This window comes from Tachysurus fulvidraco, chromosome 4 (assembly GCF_022655615.1).
Source record: "Tachysurus fulvidraco isolate hzauxx_2018 chromosome 4, HZAU_PFXX_2.0, whole genome shotgun sequence".
In the NCBI taxonomy this organism is placed as follows: domain Eukaryota; kingdom Metazoa; phylum Chordata; class Actinopteri; order Siluriformes; family Bagridae; genus Tachysurus; species Tachysurus fulvidraco.
Window position 1 is genome coordinate 29753096 of NC_062521.1, and position 21097 is coordinate 29774192.

The 21097-nt window shown below is 42.5% G+C and overlaps 1 protein-coding gene across 1 annotated transcript in view; it reads left to right on the forward strand.

Annotated features, from left to right (window-relative positions):
- Positions 1–21097, forward strand: part of tenm3 (teneurin transmembrane protein 3) — a 107292-nt gene that overhangs the window by 82151 nt on the left and 4044 nt on the right. The window contains exons 18-23 of the mRNA XM_047812596.1: positions 9123–9997; positions 13348–13523; positions 14615–14850; positions 15768–16064; positions 19008–20619; positions 20772–20902. Of these exons, the coding sequence (XP_047668552.1) occupies positions 9123–9997; positions 13348–13523; positions 14615–14850; positions 15768–16064; positions 19008–20619; positions 20772–20902 (3327 nt within the window). The remainder of the gene's footprint in view (positions 1–9122; positions 9998–13347; positions 13524–14614; positions 14851–15767; positions 16065–19007; positions 20620–20771; positions 20903–21097) is intronic.

The window sequence follows — 21097 nt, forward strand, 5'->3', positions numbered from 1 at the left end:
CACGTTACTGTAAGTGAAAAACCGAATCGCCGGCGAGTTAAAGCGAGTCTCCTTTATGGCATTATGCATAAAACATTGAGCTAAACACATTGTGGTCCCTCGGGCCTCGATATGATGTCATTATGGTGGCATTAATACTGTCATTACTGTGACCAGCGCGGGAAACACAGAAATACAACCTTCATATGAATGCAGTGTTTATTACAGCTTTAATATTTGATTCCACCGAAGATAAAAGCAAAAACCTGTTTGTGTGTGTGTGTGTGTGTGTGTGTGTGTTATAGGGAATATTAAAAATCATTCCGTTTTTATTCTAGCACTTATTTATATCCCGAATTGAGCGGCCCGTAATACGGTAATGACATTAATCAGGTATTTTACAAGCGAGAGCAGGGAAATAAAGAGGCGTGAAGCAGTTGTGTGTATTTCTACATGATATATATGATAATGAACCACACACAAATATGTCTCGTTGGCTAAAATAAATACGTCTTTGTTATCCGTTCTGTCCTAAAGGCAAACTATTTCGATCGGCTCTAAAATAAGGATCCTTTCTATCGGCGTTACTCCACTAATTACGGTACATACAAAATAATGGGATTAGAAACAAATGATGCAGGATGTAAAAAAAACTAGATCAAGTTATCAGAAGTAAAAAAATTTTTTATCTCGTACATTTTTTTATCTCGTTTTAAAAAGAAATGTTTATTGAACTAAAATGCTCAGAGTTAGATACTGTAGAAATGATCGAATTCATATTTTTGGATATAAAGAAATAAAAACAAGAGAAATCACGATAGAACATTTTTACAGCCTTGGTGTGAAATTACAGCTTCTAGAAATGAAGCAAAAAAAAACAAAAAACAATTAGGAACCTTTAAAAGTTGACAATAATAATTCGTCATTTTTGTAAACGTGGGTGTGTTCAGAATGAACCGATCACATCAGTGACGTGATTCCGATGGACCACAAAATGAAGATCGGCTGCTTCTGTAAGATCTTGTCGGGTTCCTCTGCTGAAGCCGAAGAGCTTACGGAGCATCTCGTATACTGACTTATTGTAATGTTTCTATCGGGAGATGAGACGAAGAGAATTTCCAAAACAATTATAACAGCATAAAGGCCCCCGTTAATAAACGGAGACTAAGGAGCACCGGGACGTCCCTCCAACGTTTATGAAAGGAGAAGACAAAAGCTGGAGCCACAGGAAGATCTGATAAAATACTGCTTACACTCTGTGTGTGACAGCAAGCTGTTGTATTCTTCACGTATCTGTGTGAGGAGGTAGGAAAAAAATATTCAGGCACAAAATCACCCCAAGCCACGTGGCACAATATGTTCTGGTCTGATGAGACCGAGTCAAAAGGTGTAAAAAAATCCCATCATGCCATTTTTGATGCCAAACATACAGAACCATGTCCACACAGAGCAGCACGGTGGTGGTAGCATCAAGCTTCAGAGCTGCTTTCGGCCAAAAATGGGGCTTTTATCAAGCTGGAAGGAATCAGAAATAACTACAAGTGCCAGTGTTTTAGTGTGAAGCCTTCAGGGGTCTGCTGGGGAAGAGAAAATGAAGAAATTTCACCTTTCAGCATGACAACGACCCAAAGCCAACATCCTCATCAACACAGGAACGAGTTCACCGCAAGCCAGCGCTCAGACAAAAGGAGTGTGAGGTGAACATACCAGGAGCAAGCAGTGAACACGAGATACTCGTACTCAAGCTTCTGGTGGAGCTCAAATGGTTTTAGAAGAAAGAACAGGAAGAAATTTCACCCTTAAAGTCAAGCTGACGGACTTTTACACCGAGCTCTCGAATCAAACCGCAAACCGCTCGACAGACCGCTAGTCCGGGGGGTGTGAATACTTATGCAACCAGCTTATTGTGACTTCTGACATTGATCTCGGTTTCATTTTTTTTTTTTTTACATCACAAAATCTCTTCATCACAAAATAATCGTTAAATAATGATAAACATTTACATACAGGAAAATAGTCAAAGATTTAAAAAATAAAATGATGTTTTTGATATACTGTAAACACATCAGATACACACACACACACACACACACACACACACACACACACACACACACACACGGTTCTCCCTCTGTGTGTGACAGAGCTACACTGCCCCCATCTGTCTGTTCTAAATGAAAAACTCAGTTATTCTCTCCATCAGTTCAGTTCTGTCTCTGAAATAAAATAGAATCTCAGCGTGACGACGGTCCAACTCTGTCTGATTAGAGCTCGGTGGCTGGGTTTTTTTTTTCTTCGTTTGGACGATGTTAACTCTCACTGCAGCACTTGGAACGTGTTGGAGTGTTGAAGTGGGCTCATTAGGAGGATCACACTTAGCCTTCAGGAAGCGTTCATTATAATGTAGAAACATGGCAGTGTCTCGTTCTCACACGAATAAAGAGGACCAGAAGCTGCGGTCGGGTGAAACGCCACCGATTCGCAGCACTCTCAGGTCTTTATGGAAGAAACAGCAGTGTGTTTGCTGGGAGACTAAAGACTTACACTAAACACCGGTTTGTCCACCGACTGAACACAGAACCTTTATAACCTTCATCTTTACTACGGACGGAGATCTCTAGCAATTTGTATAGATGGTGTTTTCTAAAGGCAGTGTTTTTTATAGACGGTGTTTATTACAGACTATGTTAAGTATAGATGGTGATGGATATGGACAGTGGTTTTATAAAGACAGTGTTTACTATGGGGGTGTTTACTATAGATGGTGTTCGCTACAGACAGTGATTAATATGGACAGTGTTTTGTATAGATGGTGTTTTATAAAAACTTTATTATAGACAGTGTTGAGTAAAGACAATGTTGTGTTTAACATAGACAGTGTTGAGTAAAGACAATGTTTATCATAGACAGTGTTGAGTAAAGACAATGTGGTGTTTAACATAGACAGTGTTGAGTAAAGACAATGTGGTGTTTAACATAGACAGTGTTGAGTAAAGACAATGTGGTGTTTAACATAGACAGTGTTGAGTAAAGACAATGTGGTGTTTAACATAGACAGTGTTGAGTAAAGACAGTGTTTAACATAGACAGTGTTGAGTAAAGACAGTGTTTAACATAGACAGTGTTGAGTAAAGACAATGTTTATCATAGACAGTGTTGAGTAAAGACAGTGTTTAACATAGACAGTGTTGAGTAAAGACAATGTGGTGTTTAACATAGACAGTGTTGAGTAAAGACAATGTGGTGTTTAACATAGACAGTGTTGAGTAAAGACAGTGTTTAACATAGACAGTGTTGAGTAAAGACAATGTGGTGTTTAACATAGACAGTGTTGAGTATAGGCAATGTTTAACATAGACAGTGTTGAGTAAAGACGGTGTTTAACATAGACAGTGTTGAGTAAAGACGGTGTTTAACATAGACAGTGTTCAGTAAAGACGGTGTTTAACATAGACAGTGTTGAGTAAAGACAATGTGGTGTTTAACAGACAGTGTTGAGTAAAGATGGTGTTTAACATAGACAGTGTTGAGTAAAGACAATGTTTAACATAGACAGTGTTGAGTAAAGACGGTGTTTAACATAGACAGTGTTAAGTAAAGACAATGTGGTGTTTAACATAGACAGTGTTGAGTAAAGACAATGTTTAACATAGACAGTGTTGAGTAAAGATGGTGTTTAACATAGACCGTGTTGAGTAAAGACAATGTGGTGTTTAACATAGACAGTGTTGAGTAAAGATGGTGTTTAACATAGACAGTGTTGAGTAAAGACAATGTTTAACATAGACAGTGTTGAGTAAAGACGGTGTTTAACATAGACAGTGTTGAGTAAAGACAATGTGGTGTTTAACATAGACAGTGTTGAGTAAAGACAGTGTTTAACATAGACAGTGTTGAGTAAAGACAGTGTTTAACATAGACAGTGTTGAGTAAAGACAATGTGGTGTTTAACATAGACAGTGTTGAGTATAGGCAATGTTTAACATAGACAGTGTTGAGTAAAGACGGTGTTTAACATAGACAGTGTTGAGTAAAGACGGTGTTTAACATAGACAGTGTTGAGTAAAGACAATGTGGTGTTTAACATAGACAGTGTTGAGTAAAGACAGTGTTTAACATAGACAGTGTTGAGTAAAGACAGTGTTTAACATAGACAGTGTTGAGTAAAGACAATGTGGTGTTTAACATAGACAGTGTTGAGTAAACTCAGGACAGTGTTGAGTAAACTCAGGACAGTCCAATAGACTGAGCTCATTAATATAAACCTGTGTGATAATTATTCACCTGATCATTCAGCAGTGCTGTGCTTTAGACTTCACTATTACAGTGTGTCTAATCTCCGCCTCCTGTCCGATCTCAGAACACCAACTTTAACGTGAAAAATTCAAATGACGCAAAATGAAGGAAGTAGATTAACAAACAGATTTGCTTTACACGTGTTTATGAATCTTTCAGCCAATCAGGGCATCGCATTCATGCCTCATGGGTATGTGGGCGGAGCCTAAACGCTCCGTGTAACCGGTATATATTCATTTTTGTCTGAAACTCATCAAAGCACGGCGTATCGGATTAGCGGCGGTAGACGAGGACGCAGGTGGACACAGGAAGCTCTGTCGTTCTGAGCTTTCAGACAAATGATGGATGATGTTTTTATGTTTCTTATTGCAGGACAGAAGGTAAAGTCTTATTTCCAGTACAGTCATCTAATATTTTAAGATGAACTTCATATATCCTTGTCCATTTCAGCTCTCAAAAATAGCTGCCATGAAATTGTTTCATATAACACGCCGGGCTGCGTTTCCCCAAAACAGCCGTATTAACATTTCCTGAATCGTTTAAAAAAAAAAGTATTGAAAACGGATTGCAACACTTGAGTGAAACTTTCCTGTGTCCTACTTATAGTTTAACTCTCTCACACCTGCCTTAAGGCATTTCTGCTTTTCACCACCTTGTTATTTAATTCTATTAAACAACAAGGTTATTTATGTGTAAACTGGAATTTACTTCCTGTGGCTAATTATTCTAAATGATTTACTATATAGATACTACATGTTATACAAGGGGGGGCACGTTGGCTTAGCGGTTAGCACGTTCGCCTCACACCTCCATCGTTGGGGGTTCGATTCCCACCTCCGCCTTGTGTGTGTGGAGTTTGCATGTTCTCCCCGTGCCTCGGGGGTTTCCTCCGGGTACTCCGGTTTCCTCCCCCGGTCCAAAGACATGCATGGTAGGTTGATTGGCATCTCTGGAAAATTGTCCGTAGTGTGTGAGTGTGTGTGTGAATGAGAGTGTGTGTGTGCCCTGTGATGGGTTGGCACTCCATCCAGGGTGTATCCTGCCTCGATGCCCGATGACGCCTGAGATAGGCACAGGCTCCCCGTGACCCGAGAAGTTCGGATAAGCCGTAGAAAATGAGTGAATATTATACTAGATTTATTATCCTACTAGTACTGAATTCAGTGTGTATTGTGTAAGCTCACGCGTCTCTGAAGTCCCGGTGATGTTCCAGCGGCTCTCCGGCACCACACGTACACCAGATCTCCACAAACACACGCGGTCTGGTCATCCAGGATTATCTCCGTCCTGGTTTATGTGGGTGAGAAATTCTCAAAAAAGAGCTGAAAAAAGATCCAATTCAATGCTCCTTAATGAGCAGGAGGTGAGGAGAAACTCCCTGAGATGATATGAGGATAAAACCTTGAGAGGAACCAGAGTACCAAGAGAACCTCCAGACACCAGACAGTAAGATTATAAATATTACGGTATGGTATATAGTCGGTGTAGCTCAGGAGACGTCTCATGGCGTCTGTAAGCGCGTCTGTAGATGGGTCCTGCAGTGCGAGCGCTGAGTGGAGCTTCATGTTGTAAACCCTGGTAAGTAGCAGATTATGAGAGCTGAGCAGCATATAAAGAAGAGATAAGTGAACTTGTGCCGTGTTTAATCTGCGGATTAACGATCCTCGAGGAGCATTAAAGCCTACTGCGTACAGAATAGGAGCTTTGTTACAGTGCGGAGCAGAAAAGTGTGCTCAGAGTTAGAAAGTGGACATGGGCTGTGACCAGAATGACATGGTGCCATGAAGGGATAAAAAGCATCACCTGCTCTTTTATTTATCTATTTTTTAATTGTAATCGTCGGCTAATTTCTGTAGTGTAAAATATAATTAAATATATGTTGCCCTGCTCGACCATGAGACCCTGTCAATCCTGCTTTCTCTCTCTCTCTCTCTCTCTCTCTCTCTCCGCATCTGTCCCTCGGAGTGTGTTTCTGTCCCCAGCGTCCATCAGCCTGAGGACCCCGACCCCGTGTTAATGGTCAAATAGTGTTAGCAGTGAAGCTGAAGTGGATCATGTATAATGCAGACGCAGAAGATGAGAAAGCTTTTATTTCTACAGCATTAGTGTTTAATGTTCTTACGAGACGGAGAGAGAGAGAGAGAGAGAGAGAGAGAGAGAGAGAGAGAGAGAGAGAGAGAGATTCCACTTAAAATGAATACGTGAATTTGTGAATTAGAGAAGAACAGAGTTAAGAGAGAGAGACAAAGACAAAGAATGACAGTGGGAGAGACAGACAGAGAGACTGAGAGAGGGGGGGAAAGAGTGAGGGAAAGCAGGCAGGAGGGGAATCGTTTCGTTTTTTTCATGAACAGGAGAAAGTGTGAAATGTGGCCTGGTGTCAGAGGAACAGACAGAGAGGAAAGTGATCATGACTCCTTTTATTCTGTTCCACTTTCACTTAGCTCTCTTAACAATCTGTCCTTTTTCACCAGCACAGATTCATTTGTACAGGAGGAGAAGAAGGAGGAGGAGAAGAAGGAGGTGTCTCACCATCCTGCTCTTACACCTCCTCCTCTTCCTCCTCCTCCACCACCTGTGTGCCAGTCTTCTCCACCTCACACCTGACACTGTGCATGAGACACATGGCACACTACAATGTCCTGCTCCCTCTCTCCATCATCCCTCTCTCCATCACTATTCTCTCCCTCCCTTCCTCATAACTACATATAACTTTATAACTATTAACTTTACAGTTTATTTAATATAAAAAAGAGGAAAGGATAGAAAGTCATGGAAATGGGCAAGAGGCCAAAGATTTTATTCACACGTTCCCTTCACATTCACACATGTGGAGAGAGAGAGACAGAGAGAGACAGACACAGAGACAGAGAGAGAGTGAGAGGTGTGTGTGTGTGGGTGTGTGTGTGTGTGAGAGAGAGAGAGAGAGAGAGAGAGAGAGAGAGAGAGAGAGAGATTTGAGGGGAGAGGGAGAGAGAGATGTGGAGAGACAGAGAGACAGACAGACAGAAAGAGAGAGAGAGTGTGATTATAAAACCCTTTGGTGTTAATTGTAAGTGAGAGGACGTTCAGCTTGATTGTCATCACGTACACTCTGAGCTAATTGTGCTTTAACCACACAGCTGTTCCTCCATCTTAAACACTGACTCACTGCCTCCACACCACACTTTGTCTGATTGGACAGAATTACTGACAAGAAGGTTTTTTTTTCTTTACAATTTGCCTCTTCACCCAGACGATAGAACAGAAGTGTGGACTTCCTGTAGACATCGTCACTGTTAATCGTCATCAAACCTCCTAAAGAGACATTAAACTGACCAATCAGACGATAGAACAGAAGTGTGGACTTCCTGTAGACATCGTCACTGTTAATCGTCATCAAACCTCCTAAAGAGACATTAAACTGACCAATCAGACGATAGAACAGAAGTGTGGACTTCCTGTAGACATCGTCACTGTTAATCGCCACCTCCTAAAGAGACATTAAACTGACCAATCAGACGATAGAACAGAAGTGTGGACTTCCTGTAGACATCGTCACTGTTAATCGTCATCAGACCAATCAGACGATAGAGCAGAAGTGTGGACTTCCTGTAGACATCGTCACTGTTAATCGTCACCTCCTAAAGAGACATTAAACTGACCAATCAGACGACGAGATGCTGTAATGGTGTCTGAATAGAACTGGACTTCGCCGGCTTTATCTCAGGACTCTGACTCTGACTCGACTCCAGTGCAGGAAGTCCATCAAACGTAGGTGCATTTTCTGTCTGTGCGCTGAAGGACGCAGGCCTGTACGGAGCTCTGCAGCAGGAAGAGGAAGAGAAGAAGAGCAGCTGCATGTGACACAAACGCTCTTACACTCTTTATATAATTATCTAATCATTAATTTAGCCCCAGCTCCGTGTTCTCTGGGCCAGGATCATTCTGCTGATTTCTACACGCACTTAATTGGTTCAAAGTGTTGTTCAAGGTCGTTTTCAGTCCCACACACACACACACACACACACGTTTTTTTTTTCTTGTTTTTTGATTCGTTTAATTACGTGCAGCAGGAAACCAAGCAGAAAACGAATCAGGAGAAAATTTCGCTCTGATTCAGACCTAGAAAAGAGACTATTAGTGACAAAAGTGCCATAAAATCCTCGTTAAAAAAGGATCCGCATCGATACCCAACGCTCAAGATTTTACTTCTGCTTCTTGTTGTTGTTGTTGTTTATCCCCTCTGGCACAAAATAAATGACCCAGTAACAGTAGAATGAAATAAAGTACGATCCCGCATCGTATTAGAGCTCCAAAGTAAAGGATTCTTCTTCATCAGTGTCACGGAGACGCTTCAGCCTCAGAGAAAGACACGAGGACACGAGGACAAGAGGAATTAAAAGGCACAGTCACTATAGGCCTTTACCTTCCGAACGCTAAGCAACGGAGAGACTTAAACACACGCTCGCTGTGGCATCGTTTAATATCATCTGTTCTCATCTGTTACATTATATCCGTTACGCCGTCGGCTTCTGCATGAGAACTCGACGTCTGAAATGTTCAGTACGGAAGTCAGATAAGCGCTCGCTAACATCAGCTAAAAGCAGCCATGTGACTAGCTAACCGTCGGCCATTTTAGATATCAGTCTTACGTAGCGTCGACACGTTAGCTGGGCTAAAGTTACAACGTCTAAGCTCAGAAATCATGAACACCCAAAGTTTTAATGATTTACCCAAACAAAAGTTTAAAACTATGTGCGAGTGTTAAAGGTGTGTGTGTGTGTGTGTGTGTGTGTGTGTGTGTGTGTGTTTTGTATTCAGATTGCGTATCTCTAACATCTGTGCTGCATCTCATTTCCCCGCAGGTGCGTTTGGAGTGGCCAACAGACTTGGCCATCAACCCCATGGATAACTCGATTTATGTGCTGGACAACAACGTTGTACTTCAGATCACGGAGAACCGACAGGTGCGCATCGTAGCGGGACGTCCCATGCACTGTCAGGTTCCAGGCATCGAGTACGCTCTGGGAAAACGTGCCATCCAGACCACCCTGGAGGGCGCCACCGCCATCGCCGTGTCCTTCAGCGGCGTGCTGTATATCGCCGAGAGCGACGAGAAGAAGATCAACCGAGTGCGGCAGGTGAGCACAGACGGAGAGATCACGCACCTGGCGGGGGCGCCATCCGAGTGCGACTGCAAAAACGACGCCAACTGTGACTGCTACCTCACGGGAGACGGCTACGCTAAAGATGCTAGGCTAAATGCCCCATCCTCGCTGGTCGTTTCCCCTGATGGAACTCTTTACGTCGCCGATTTGGGCAACATCCGTATCCGAGCCATTTCACGAAACCGCCCTCCTCTGGCCTCGTCTGGATTTTATGAAGTGGCCTCTCCAGCAGCGCAGGAGCTCTACATATTCGATGTGAACGGCACGCACCAGCACACCTTGAGCCTCGTTACCGGGGACTACTTGTACAACTTCAGCTACAGCAACGAGGGTGATGTCACCGCCGTCGCTGACGGCAACGGCAACACTCTCCGTGTCCGCCGAGACCCGAACCGCATGCCCGTACGCCTAGTCGCCCCCGACAACCAGGTGATCTGGATCACCATCAGCACCAACGGAGGCCTGAAGACGCTGACGGCTCAGGGACAGGAGCTCACGCTCTTCACTTACCACGGCAACAGCGGCCTGCTCGCCACCAAGAGCACGCAGATTGGCTGGAGCACCTTCTACGAGTGAGTCTAACACAAGTCTACACACACTGCAGCCTGAACATTCAGAAAGTTCCTCAAACCGAACCTGGTGAAGTCACATCCGCTTACACAGAGAATTCAGGCCATTAAAAAACATCCAGGTAAATAAACAAAACTTCATAATGGACATAATCTAGAACCCAATGAAAAGATTAACACACTGCGGGAAATGACGGCATTCCTGGGAGGAAAAAAACTAAAACATTAATAAATAAAAACTTTTTTTTATTCTGTACATTTTAGGCAAAACTTTTAATCTAAACTCTCCACACTGAACAATCGGACGCTTAAAAAGCCAAACGTTCCACAGCGTCTGTTAATGAAGACGCCGTACAGAAGGTTTGTGTTAAAACTCAAACACATCCGACATGAAACATTAAGAAATCTTTCCTAATGACTTAAAAACGAAGCGTTTTGACCCAAAGCTTAACTATTAGGACATTATAAGTGACATATTAATACAAAAGAAGTTCAAACATTAAAAAGATCTTTATGTTATAGAAATGAAACTTTCACATTCAACATTACAAGATTTTAACTTAAAAAAATAAAACTTTTAATGATAAATATTAATAAACGCTGCAGTTTAAAGCATTTTTAAGTGGTGTGTTTCTTCGCTCTCGCCATGTGCAGTGGTGCATCATGGGATCAGATCCCGTGCTGCGTTTGATTGGTCAGAGAGGTCAGTGTTACGGCTGAATCACAGCTCATAGACGTTGTTGAATTGAAGCTGGCTTTAGTTTGGTTCACCATGAAAGTGACATGGATTTGATTTTGTCGTGACTGAGTGGATAGAAAATACCTAATTGAGGACATTTACAGTAATAACAGTAGGGACATGTGACTGGAATGTGAACACTATTTAATGTTCATCTTCACTCCACACTTGGGATCAGCGTTGTACCTGAAATGTGCTCCAGTAAACCAACACAGCTCCATCACCAACTAAACTAAGGGGTTTTTATACCTGGTCACTTCCTGCGTTTTCTGTGATCAGATAGCTATCCGACGGTAAAAAGACCAGGTCTAAACGCCCTCCGAAACGGTTTGGAGACGGATATAAATCCGATGGTACGAACCCCTTCAGGAGGTGGTCTGGGACGCGTTTCAGATGAAACTGGACAGGTGTAAATGAATGTGGTTGTTCGAGCCACATACGTCCCAACCTCCCAAGCGGAAGTATGTCACTCGCAGGTGACTCGCGAGTCGTCCATCGCGCCAGAAATAAATAACACGGAAGACACGCGGGCGCTTATCGCTCTTTGGAGCGATGAAAGCGTCCAACAAAAGCTTTGTAAAATGTATAGAAACAAAAGTAGATTTAAGTATCTACACCAAAGTGTGTTCCATTTCAATTCCCCCGGAAATGAGGTCAAATATATTAGCATTTTGGGCGGGAGCAGAAAGACCGGATCGATATCCGATTCGCCGAGACGCGTTTATGTGGCCTGATGTAAATGGGACAGTTTTAACAAATCAGATACCTATTGGATCAGAGACAACACACAAAGTGACCGGGTGTAATACAAACACACACACAGACACACACACACACACTCGTGTAAGGAGCTACATTATAACTCAGTGCACTGTGATACTAGATTCACTCATCATATATATTTTAGCTCTAACTACATGACCAGACTGAACCGCACTGTAGTGGTGCGTCGTGCTGACTTTCCTGTACTGTACACTTCTGTCTCTTCTCCTGCACTCGTTCTCTTCTGCTTTTGTTCAACCAAGCCCCGACCTTTAGCAATAAATTCTACTCTGTGCCCACAAACATCATCTGAAAGTGTAAAATGACATTTATAGTCAGCTTCGAAAGTGTTTTGTGGTGCGTATACTATCCAGACGGACGTGTTCGATCCGAGCAGAAGGATCTACGAGTCTATGGAAATAAATGAAAGATGCGAAGAGTCGGTAAAATCATCTAGATCTGGTCTCTGCTGCTCTCTCCATCTGCATGACAATGACATGGATTTATATCCAGCATGTGCTGTTTACATCCAGAAAGAGAGAGAGAGAGAGAGAGAGAGAGAGAGAGAGAGAGAGAGAGAGAGAGCGCTTATATATTAGATGGTGGAGTGATTTTCTGGAAAGCGAGACTTCCCCAGAACATAAAAACATCTGTGCCGGAGTCCCGTATCAGCGCTGATCAGTCTCTGCCTCGGAGCTTAAGAGGTTTGTGTCTCGCTGGTCTCTCTGGTCTTTAATAGACGATTCGGTGTGATATTTTTCATCCTCACAAAGCTCGGAAACTCTGTGATCCCATCTGATGTGTATTACGCCGCCGTCATGGGATGTGCTGTTAAAGCGGCTCGGTGTCCGTTTCAGAACATTCAGCGACTAGATGCAGCCACATGACAGCAAAAAACCTGCAGCACTCAAAAAACTGTCATTTAATCCCGACATGCTCACCACGAGGAAGAAAGAGAAGAGAAGAGGAGCTGCTGAATGGGCCACATGGCCAAGAATATGTGAAATGTGTTCTTCTGCTCTAATATGAACACGGTGTGTGTGTGCGTGCGTGTGTGTGTGTGTGCGCGTGTGTGCGTGTGCGTGTGCACGTTCACATGTGTGTGTAGAATTAGATTAGACCCGTCACTGACAGACGGCGCTTTCTGGCTAGCTCTAGGTTATAAAACTAATCTCATTTTTAATGGTGCTTCATCTTTCAACAGCAGGATTTATTATTCACTGTGTTCAGGACATGCAGGAATTTCACTCAGCACATCAGCCAAAGCACACGCAACACACGTGCAAGAACATCGAAACTTCAAAAAAACACATTTATACATTAATCACACACACACACACACACACACACACACACACACACACACACACACACACACACACACACACACACACACGTACAATATGGTGCGGTCTTATAGGAACCAAATGGACTGCCGGTGCAGTAGATTCCATTAAATAAATTCAGTGGAAGATATTTAAGCTAATGCTAACCGTTCTTACAGCGTTCACCAGAAGATAATGTGCTTTCTAACTAAATCTGACACCTGACAGGTTAAAAAAATAATAACTTCCTGTATAGACCAGTGATGCAAATTCTTTTCAGGGGAAAGTAGATCATGTGCACGCAAAAAGTTGTCAGGCGCCGCCGTATAACACCGTCGACTTATTTGCATGTTAACTGAGGCGTCGCGTTTATTTGCATATCGGAAAGTGTTCCTGGAAGACGAAAGTTACCGAAAGACACTCAGCGATTATTACAGTACAGTGGTGTTCAGTGACGAGTGTTCGGGAACAATAGCGATTAGTGGTTATTAGGGATTGGTGCTAGCGGATTTCTGTGTGTTTTTCAGCTACGACAGTGAGGGACGACTGACGAACGTCACCTTCCCTACGGGAGTTATCACCAGTCTGATCGAGGAGATGGACCGAGCGCTCACGGTGGACATCGAGACTTCTGGAAGAGACGATGATGTCAGCATTACCACTAACCTCTCTTCCATCGACTCTTTCTACACACTCGTACAAGGTAATAACTCAGATCCCTTCCATCTGCTTTAACACTCCTGACTACAAAACCCTGAGCGTAATCTCCTGAAGATGTGAGGAAACGTAACGTTACACCTTTCCCTCTGAAAGCACCGACACTGGAGACTCCTTCCGTACATTAAACAGTAGGGCTGGGCGATACAGCTGAAAACTGTATCACGATATCAGTGTATCATATCGGTCGATATCGATAATTACTGATATCATTTATGACCCATTTATAATAAGGACCAGGAGAAAAATATATTAGATTTAAATCCTTTTTATTTTAAACGTAACCTTCCTCTGATCAGAATCCCCTCAGTTATTAAGACAGAAATGTCACCAACCAGGAAACCTCCAATAATTATAATGTAAACATGAGTCTAAAGTCACAATGAACACTTAATTATCTCTTAACATTTAAGGTGGGAAATGACAGAAAATGTAAGAAATGCTTAATAAAGTGTAATAAAATAGTGCAAAGTGTTAAATATAAACGAGGACGACGGTCTTGCATAATTTGCAGACGAGATTGTGACTACGGTCAGACTTATAACATCCAAAAAACTGCCATACTGACTGAAGAGGAATCCAGCAGACCGGCACGAGATGACGATATGGAGCAACCAAACATGATACTGTTACATGATTGGTTGTTAGCGTGTCACTCCCTACGTTGCTAGGTTACCAGAGATCGAGTGCCTTTGTTAATGCAACCAAACTCGCTACACGACCTCTGTTTTCTTCCGACGAAGAATAAAAAATATCTGACCTTTTATCAGACACATTTTTATTGATATCGATCGCGTGTCTATCGCGATACATATCGTTATCGTTTTATCGCCCAGCCCTACTACACAGACATCACCTCTGAATGAGCTGTTTCTATAGAAATAAGCACATAAGCAGGAATTTGTGATCTGCCTGACAGCTGGAACTAAAGTGACAGGATAATAGAGAGCATCTGGTCAGTCAGAGTCCAGAGTTCCACAGCGCTGTGGTATAAGACAGACGTTTGGTGTAAAGGATGCAGAGCCGGCGTTCTACATTCATGACACGCAACCTCTTTATTCTAATCTAATCTAACAGATCAGTTGAGGAACAGTTATCAGGTGGGCTACGACAGCTCTATGAGGGTTATTTACGCCAACGGCATGGACTCACACTACCAGACCGAGCCTCACATCCTGGCGGGAGCAGCCAACCCTACTGTGGCCCGGAGGAACATGAGCCTGCCGGGAGAAAACGGCCAGAACCTGGTGGAGTGGAGATTCAGGAAAGAGCAGACCAGAGGCAAGGTCATAGTGTTCGGACGCAAGCTGAGGGTGAGCGCGACTTCTCAAACTGCACTCAGGAAGCTAACACACAACACACAACCACACACACTCACGTGTTACTGTCTTAACAAAACTAGCATGATATTTACAGGGGGGCACACTGGCTTAGTAGTTAGCACGTTTGCCTCACACCTCCAGGGTCGGGGGTTCGATTCCCGCCTCCACCTTGTGTGTGTGGAGTTTGCATGTTCTCCCCGTGCCTCTGGGGTTTCCTCCGGGTACTCCGGTTTCCTCCCCCGGTCCAAAGACATGCATGGTAGGTTGATTGGCATCTCTGGAAAATTGTCCGTAGTGTGTGTGAATGAGAGTGTGTGTGTGCCCTGTGATGGGTTGGCACTCCGTCCAGGGTGTATCCTGCCTCGATGCCCGATGACGCCTGAGATAGTTCGGATAAGTGGTAGATGATGAATGAATTGATTAATGAGATGATGTTTTGTTGACTGGTGGAAGAAACTATTCCTATGTGTGTTTAGATTTTTGGCTCATTTATGTGACGTGAATAGAAAGGTATTTACCTACCTGCAGAAATGCCAACAGCTTTTTATGTTTATTTACTGGTGTGAAGGTTACATAGTGGAGCTGTGATGTGTGTTAGAAAATGTAAAGTCAGTCTTTTAACTGAACCCTTCATGTATTTCCATCTTTCTGACTTCTTTCATTAAGCCGCAAGGTCTAGAAAGCACAGCGAAGGTCTAGTCAGTGTTCTGTGTATAAACTAGATAAAAGTAAAGCCATTTATTTCTCGTTCCCAGTGCAGGGTTTGATCCAGTTAGCTCAAGCATCTCTCATGACTTTGTGCCAGTGTCTGAGTCATTTAGTAAAAAATACTCAATATTCCAAAATAAACGATGGTAATAAAAATTCGCACTCGTCCATATCCTGTGTTGTTTTATTCTGTATAAAAGGTGAACGGAAGGAACCTGCTGTCGGTGGATTACGACCGGACTCTGAAGACAGAGAAGATTTATGACGACCACCGTAAATTCCTGCTGAAGATTGTGTATGACGCGGCGGGTCACCCGACACTGTGGGTTCCCAGCAGTAAACTCATGTCCGTGAACCTGACCTACTCCAGCAGCGGCCAAGTGACGAGCATCCAGCGAGGGGCGACTGTGGAGCGGGTGGAGTACGACAGCCAGGGACGCATCGTCTCCAGAACCTTCGCTGATGGCAAGTCATGGAGCTACACTTACCTGGACAAGGTGAGGAGCACAAACTGTAGAACAGTAATGATTAGATCATCTCAGTTATCTGAAGAAATGTGGATGTTAGAAAATAAATTAATAAATAATCCCAATGAAATGCTGAATGATATGAAAGGCTAGTCTATTAAAAACAAAGCAAGGTGATTTATTAGGAAAATATCCCAAGAGACATTAACTGTGATTTATTTATTCAGATGAATTATTATTTTTTATCAATTTTGTTAATTATGCATTGGTTTAGAAGATAGAAATGAAAATATATTAAATAAAAAGATAATGATGTGGAGTGTGGAGTAGAGTCAGCTTAGTGCTGCTAGAAATAAATAAATCTTATATTGTACTTTTAAAATAAATAAATAGCACTTAATATTGTTGTTTTATCAACCAAAGGAACTATTATTATTATTATTATTATTATTATTATTATTATTATTATTACTATTATTATTATTACTATTATTATTACTATTATTATTAACAGCAATAATAATAATAATAATTATTACTATTATTAACAGCAATAATTAATAATAATAATTCATTCATCAATAATCAGTTTTAAAATGTCAAATTAAAAGTTAAATTGAAAAGATTGTAGTATTTAGTAAATAACAGTATGATGAAATGATCATGTAGAACAATTCAGTGCTTCGTGTCAGACCGCAATAACAACGTTTTAGTGTAAAATTAAAGTTAAACCAACACAAAGCGCTAGCTGTGAAAATCCTGAACCGTGGAGGAGAAAGTGTTCAGTGACCTTCTAGTGCTGATAAAGTTTATCTGAGAAGTTGATGCTGGGTCGTGTAAGTTCAGGAACACACTCGTTTGTAGTCAGCAGACTCCATCTGAGCTTTGACTGGAACTCGCTGTGACCACAGAGCTCAGCTGGAGATTTATCAGAGGTGCTGACTTCTTAATTTCCCTCTAAGGATTCAAAGGACACACTAATAGTCCTGTGCCAGCTTCCCAAAATAACAGCCAAAGGAAAAATGTGTTTTGTAGGACAAAGACCTGGATGTACCGCACGTTTGTGAGCTGTCTCTGAATTATTGAGACTTTGTGGATACCAGCGTTTGCCGTGGAGAGAGGAGAAGAGGAAGAAAAAGAAGAAATAAAAGGATGTTTGTGTGAGGGACGGCTTTAGGAGTGTTGTAAAGAAAGACTTATGGGTGAAAAAAAAAAAACGAGGCTCAAGGGAAAAGAGTCGGGGTTTAAAGACCAAAGAAAGAAAGAACAGAGAAGGGGGTAGAGGAGGGGTTAAGTTTGTGAAAACTCGCAGAGAAAGTTCACAAGTTCAGACTTTACTGATTTTTTTTATTTGAATAAACATTATTTATTGCGTGTGTGTGTGTGTGTGTGTGTGTGTGTGTACTTTTGTCATTTTATTAGCTTTTAGGCTCCACAAAAATATGTTTAAAATAAAAATAAAGAAAATTATTTATTATTATTCTGACTTTTTTTTCGATTTTAGTATAAAAGCTATTTAAAAATTCTTTATTGAGATTATTATTATTATTATTGCTCGTCCTGTCCATGTTGCTCCTATGTGCATAGGGACGTGGTAGCCTATTGGTTAAGGTGTTGGGCTACCGTTCGGTAGGTTGTGAGTTCGAATCCTACGTCCACCAAGCTGCCACTGCTGGGCCCCTGAGTAAGGCCCTTAACCGTCAATTGCTCAGTTGTATTAAAATGAGATAAAATGTAAGTCGCTCTGGATATAAGGGGGGTCTGCTAAATGATGTAAATCTTCCTGTTCTACGTATATTTTAAATACTAAATTCCGTTTATTTTTAGTCCCATTTTTAAAAGAATTAGAGAGAGAATTAATGACCCCTAACAGCTGTTCTTCCTTTAATGCTCCTCACTACACAGACCACGTTACAGACTTGATCTTCCAGCGTGAACGTCTTCTACCTCATCATTAAATGAATGGCTCTGAGCCTGGAAGGAGTAGACTATAAATTTAGTTAGGCTGATCGATACATGTAGAGGTTAATCAATAGCTCGTTAGGCTCGTGCTCGTTACACACGCCGGCCAGGATTTATAGTAGCGTGATGATGTTTGGGTAAAAAAAAGCAAGCACTGTAAACTTTAAGACGTTAGTCGTGTTTCTTTCTTCTGTCAGGTTTCTGTTAGTACTGTGTATCGTGGTCACTACAGAGTCTGTGAGTTTAAACATCACCATCTTTGTGTGAAGGAAATACAAATCCAGAAACACTCCTAGTGCCCGAGGAAGCTAAATAACATCATCCAAATATAATGTGACATGAATATCGGAAGAAAAATCCCAGGCAGCTTTTTCGCTGTTTTTTTTTTTCACAGCAGAGCATGAATTGAGGAGATTTGAAAAAAAAAAAAAGGCAAGATAAATGATGTCGGGAGTTTTGTTGTTGGCTTTGTGTAGCAGGCCATACAGCTAGACTCGCTTATTTATCATTGCTATTTATGCTGTCCATCAAAACCCCCACAAACTGGCTCCGAATAAACATGAGACCTCTTTCGATCACAGATCACAGCCGAGTTGCTGAGTAGGTGGTTTCGGCATACATCAGACGCTTATTAAAGATTCTGTTTGCGGTTAGGGGGGAAAAAATAAATAAATAAAAAATGGCGACTTCTCAACCACAAGAGCATCGGGCTTATCCGCTACAATATGTTGAGAGGGTTATTACCTGCTGCTTCACTAAGTGATTATGATTTTCACCCAAGCTTACTTTATGAGATAAGTGCAGAGGCAAAGGCCAGTAATTTCAGAACACTTCAGAATTATGCATCCGAGCGTATTAAAATGTGCTGCGTTTAGAAAATGAGGACTCAAAGAGACCTCAATTAAACGAGGAAATCAGCACTGGAACTGCATGTTAATACCTGTCTTTGCACACGCTTTGCATTTTAAACACTCGTTACAATAATTAATTGCTTATTTCCTTCATTTCCAGTCCATGGTGCTGCTGCTCCACAGCCAGAGACAGTATATCTTTGACTTCGACCTACAAGACAGGCTGTCTGCCATTACCATGCCCAGTGTAGCGCGTCACACCATGGAGACGATCCGATCTATCGGCTACTACCGCAACATCTATCACCCGCCCGAGAGCAACGCCTCAGTCACCGTGGACTACAGCGAGGACGGCCAGCTCCTTCGTGTGGCACACTTGGGCACCGGACGCCGCATCCTCTATAAGTACAGAAGGCAGAACAAGATCTCAGAGATCCTGTATGACAGCACACGTGTGAGTTTCACGTACGATGAGACAGCTGGCGTCTTGAAGACGGTGAACTTGCAGAGTGAAGGTTTCATCTGCTCCATCCGATATCGCCAGATTGGCCCGCTAGTGGACAGACAGATCTTCCGATTTAGTGAGGACGGCATGGTCAATGCACGCTTTGACTACTCTTACGATAACAGTTTCCGGGTCACGAGCATGCAAGGAGTCATCAACGAGACGCCACTACCCATCGACCTCTACCAATTTGATGACATCTCAGGCAAAGTGGAACAGTTTGGCAAGTTTGGTGTGATCTATTACGACATTAATCAGATCATCTCTACGGCAGTCATGACATACACTAAGCACTTTGATGTCCACGGCCGAATCAAGGAGATTCAATACGAGATCTTTCGGTCCCTCATGTACTGGATAACCATACAGTATGACAACATGGGCCGTGTCACCAAACGCGAGATCAAGATCGGACCTTTTGCTAACACCACCAAATACAGCTACGAGTACGATGTGGATGGCCAACTACAGACCGTTTACTTGAACGAGAAGATGATGTGGCGCTACAGCTATGACCTTAATGGCAATCTTCACTTGCTTAACCCGGGTAACAGCGCTCGGCTCACGCCGCTCCGTTACGACCTTCGAGATCGCATCACGCGCCTTGGTGATGTACAGTACCGGATGGATGAAGATGGATTCCTGCGGCAGAGAGGCACTGAGATCTTTGAGTACAACTCCAAAGGCCTGCTGGTAAGAGTCCACAGCAAGGCCAATGGTTGGACTATCCAGTATCGCTATGATGGACTTGGGAGGCGACTGGCGTCCCGTAACAGCCTTGGTCAGCACCTTCAGTTCTTCTATGCTGATCTGAACTACCCGACACGCATCACCCATGTCTACAACCATTCCAGCTCAGAAATCACCTCGCTCTACTACGACCTGCAGGGCCACCTTTTTGCCATGGAGATTAGCAGTGGCGAGGAGTTCTACATTGCTTGTGACAACACCGGCACTCCGCTAGCTGTCTTCAGCAGTAATGGGCTCCTACTTAAGCAGGTTCAATATACTGCTTACGGAGAGATCTACTTTGACTCCAACCCTGACTTTCAGCTGGCAATTGGGTTCCACGGAGGATTGTACGACCCACTTACAAGGCTCCTTCATTTTGGAGAAAGAGACTACGACATTCCGGCTGGCCGCTGGACCACCCCAGATATTAGCACCTGGACCAGAGTGGGAAAAGATCCTGCCCCTTTTAACCTATACATGTTTCGGAACAATAACCCTATTAGCAAAGTGCACGATGTCAAAGAGTATGTTACAGGTAAGGACAAGTATGATTTTTTTTTCCTCTGACCTCCATCTGTTGTTGTAGCTCAGCTGTCTATCTTGTCTAGGCACATTAAATTGAATGCTCATATGGATTAAAAAAAAAAAAAACAGTGCTTAATTTAAATGTCAAACGTCTGTCTCTAGATGTCAACATCTGGCTGGTAACATTCGGCTTCCACCTTCACAACGCTATCCCTGGATTCCCGATTCCTAAATTTGACCTCACACAACCCTCACTGGAGATGAGGAAGAGTCAGCTCTGGGACGACCTTCCGGTATTTACAGCCTGCCATATTCTTTTATCATCACTGCTTTTGTTTGTTCTTGGAAGTCAAACAAGTGAAAATCCTATTCATTAGACTTGAGTTTACTACACTTGATTTAACCCGTCAGCTAATTAACAAGTCTTTCAAGATTTTAATTAGATGTGTAAAGCCAACAGAGCTTAAGCCCTCCAGGATCTCGCTTTG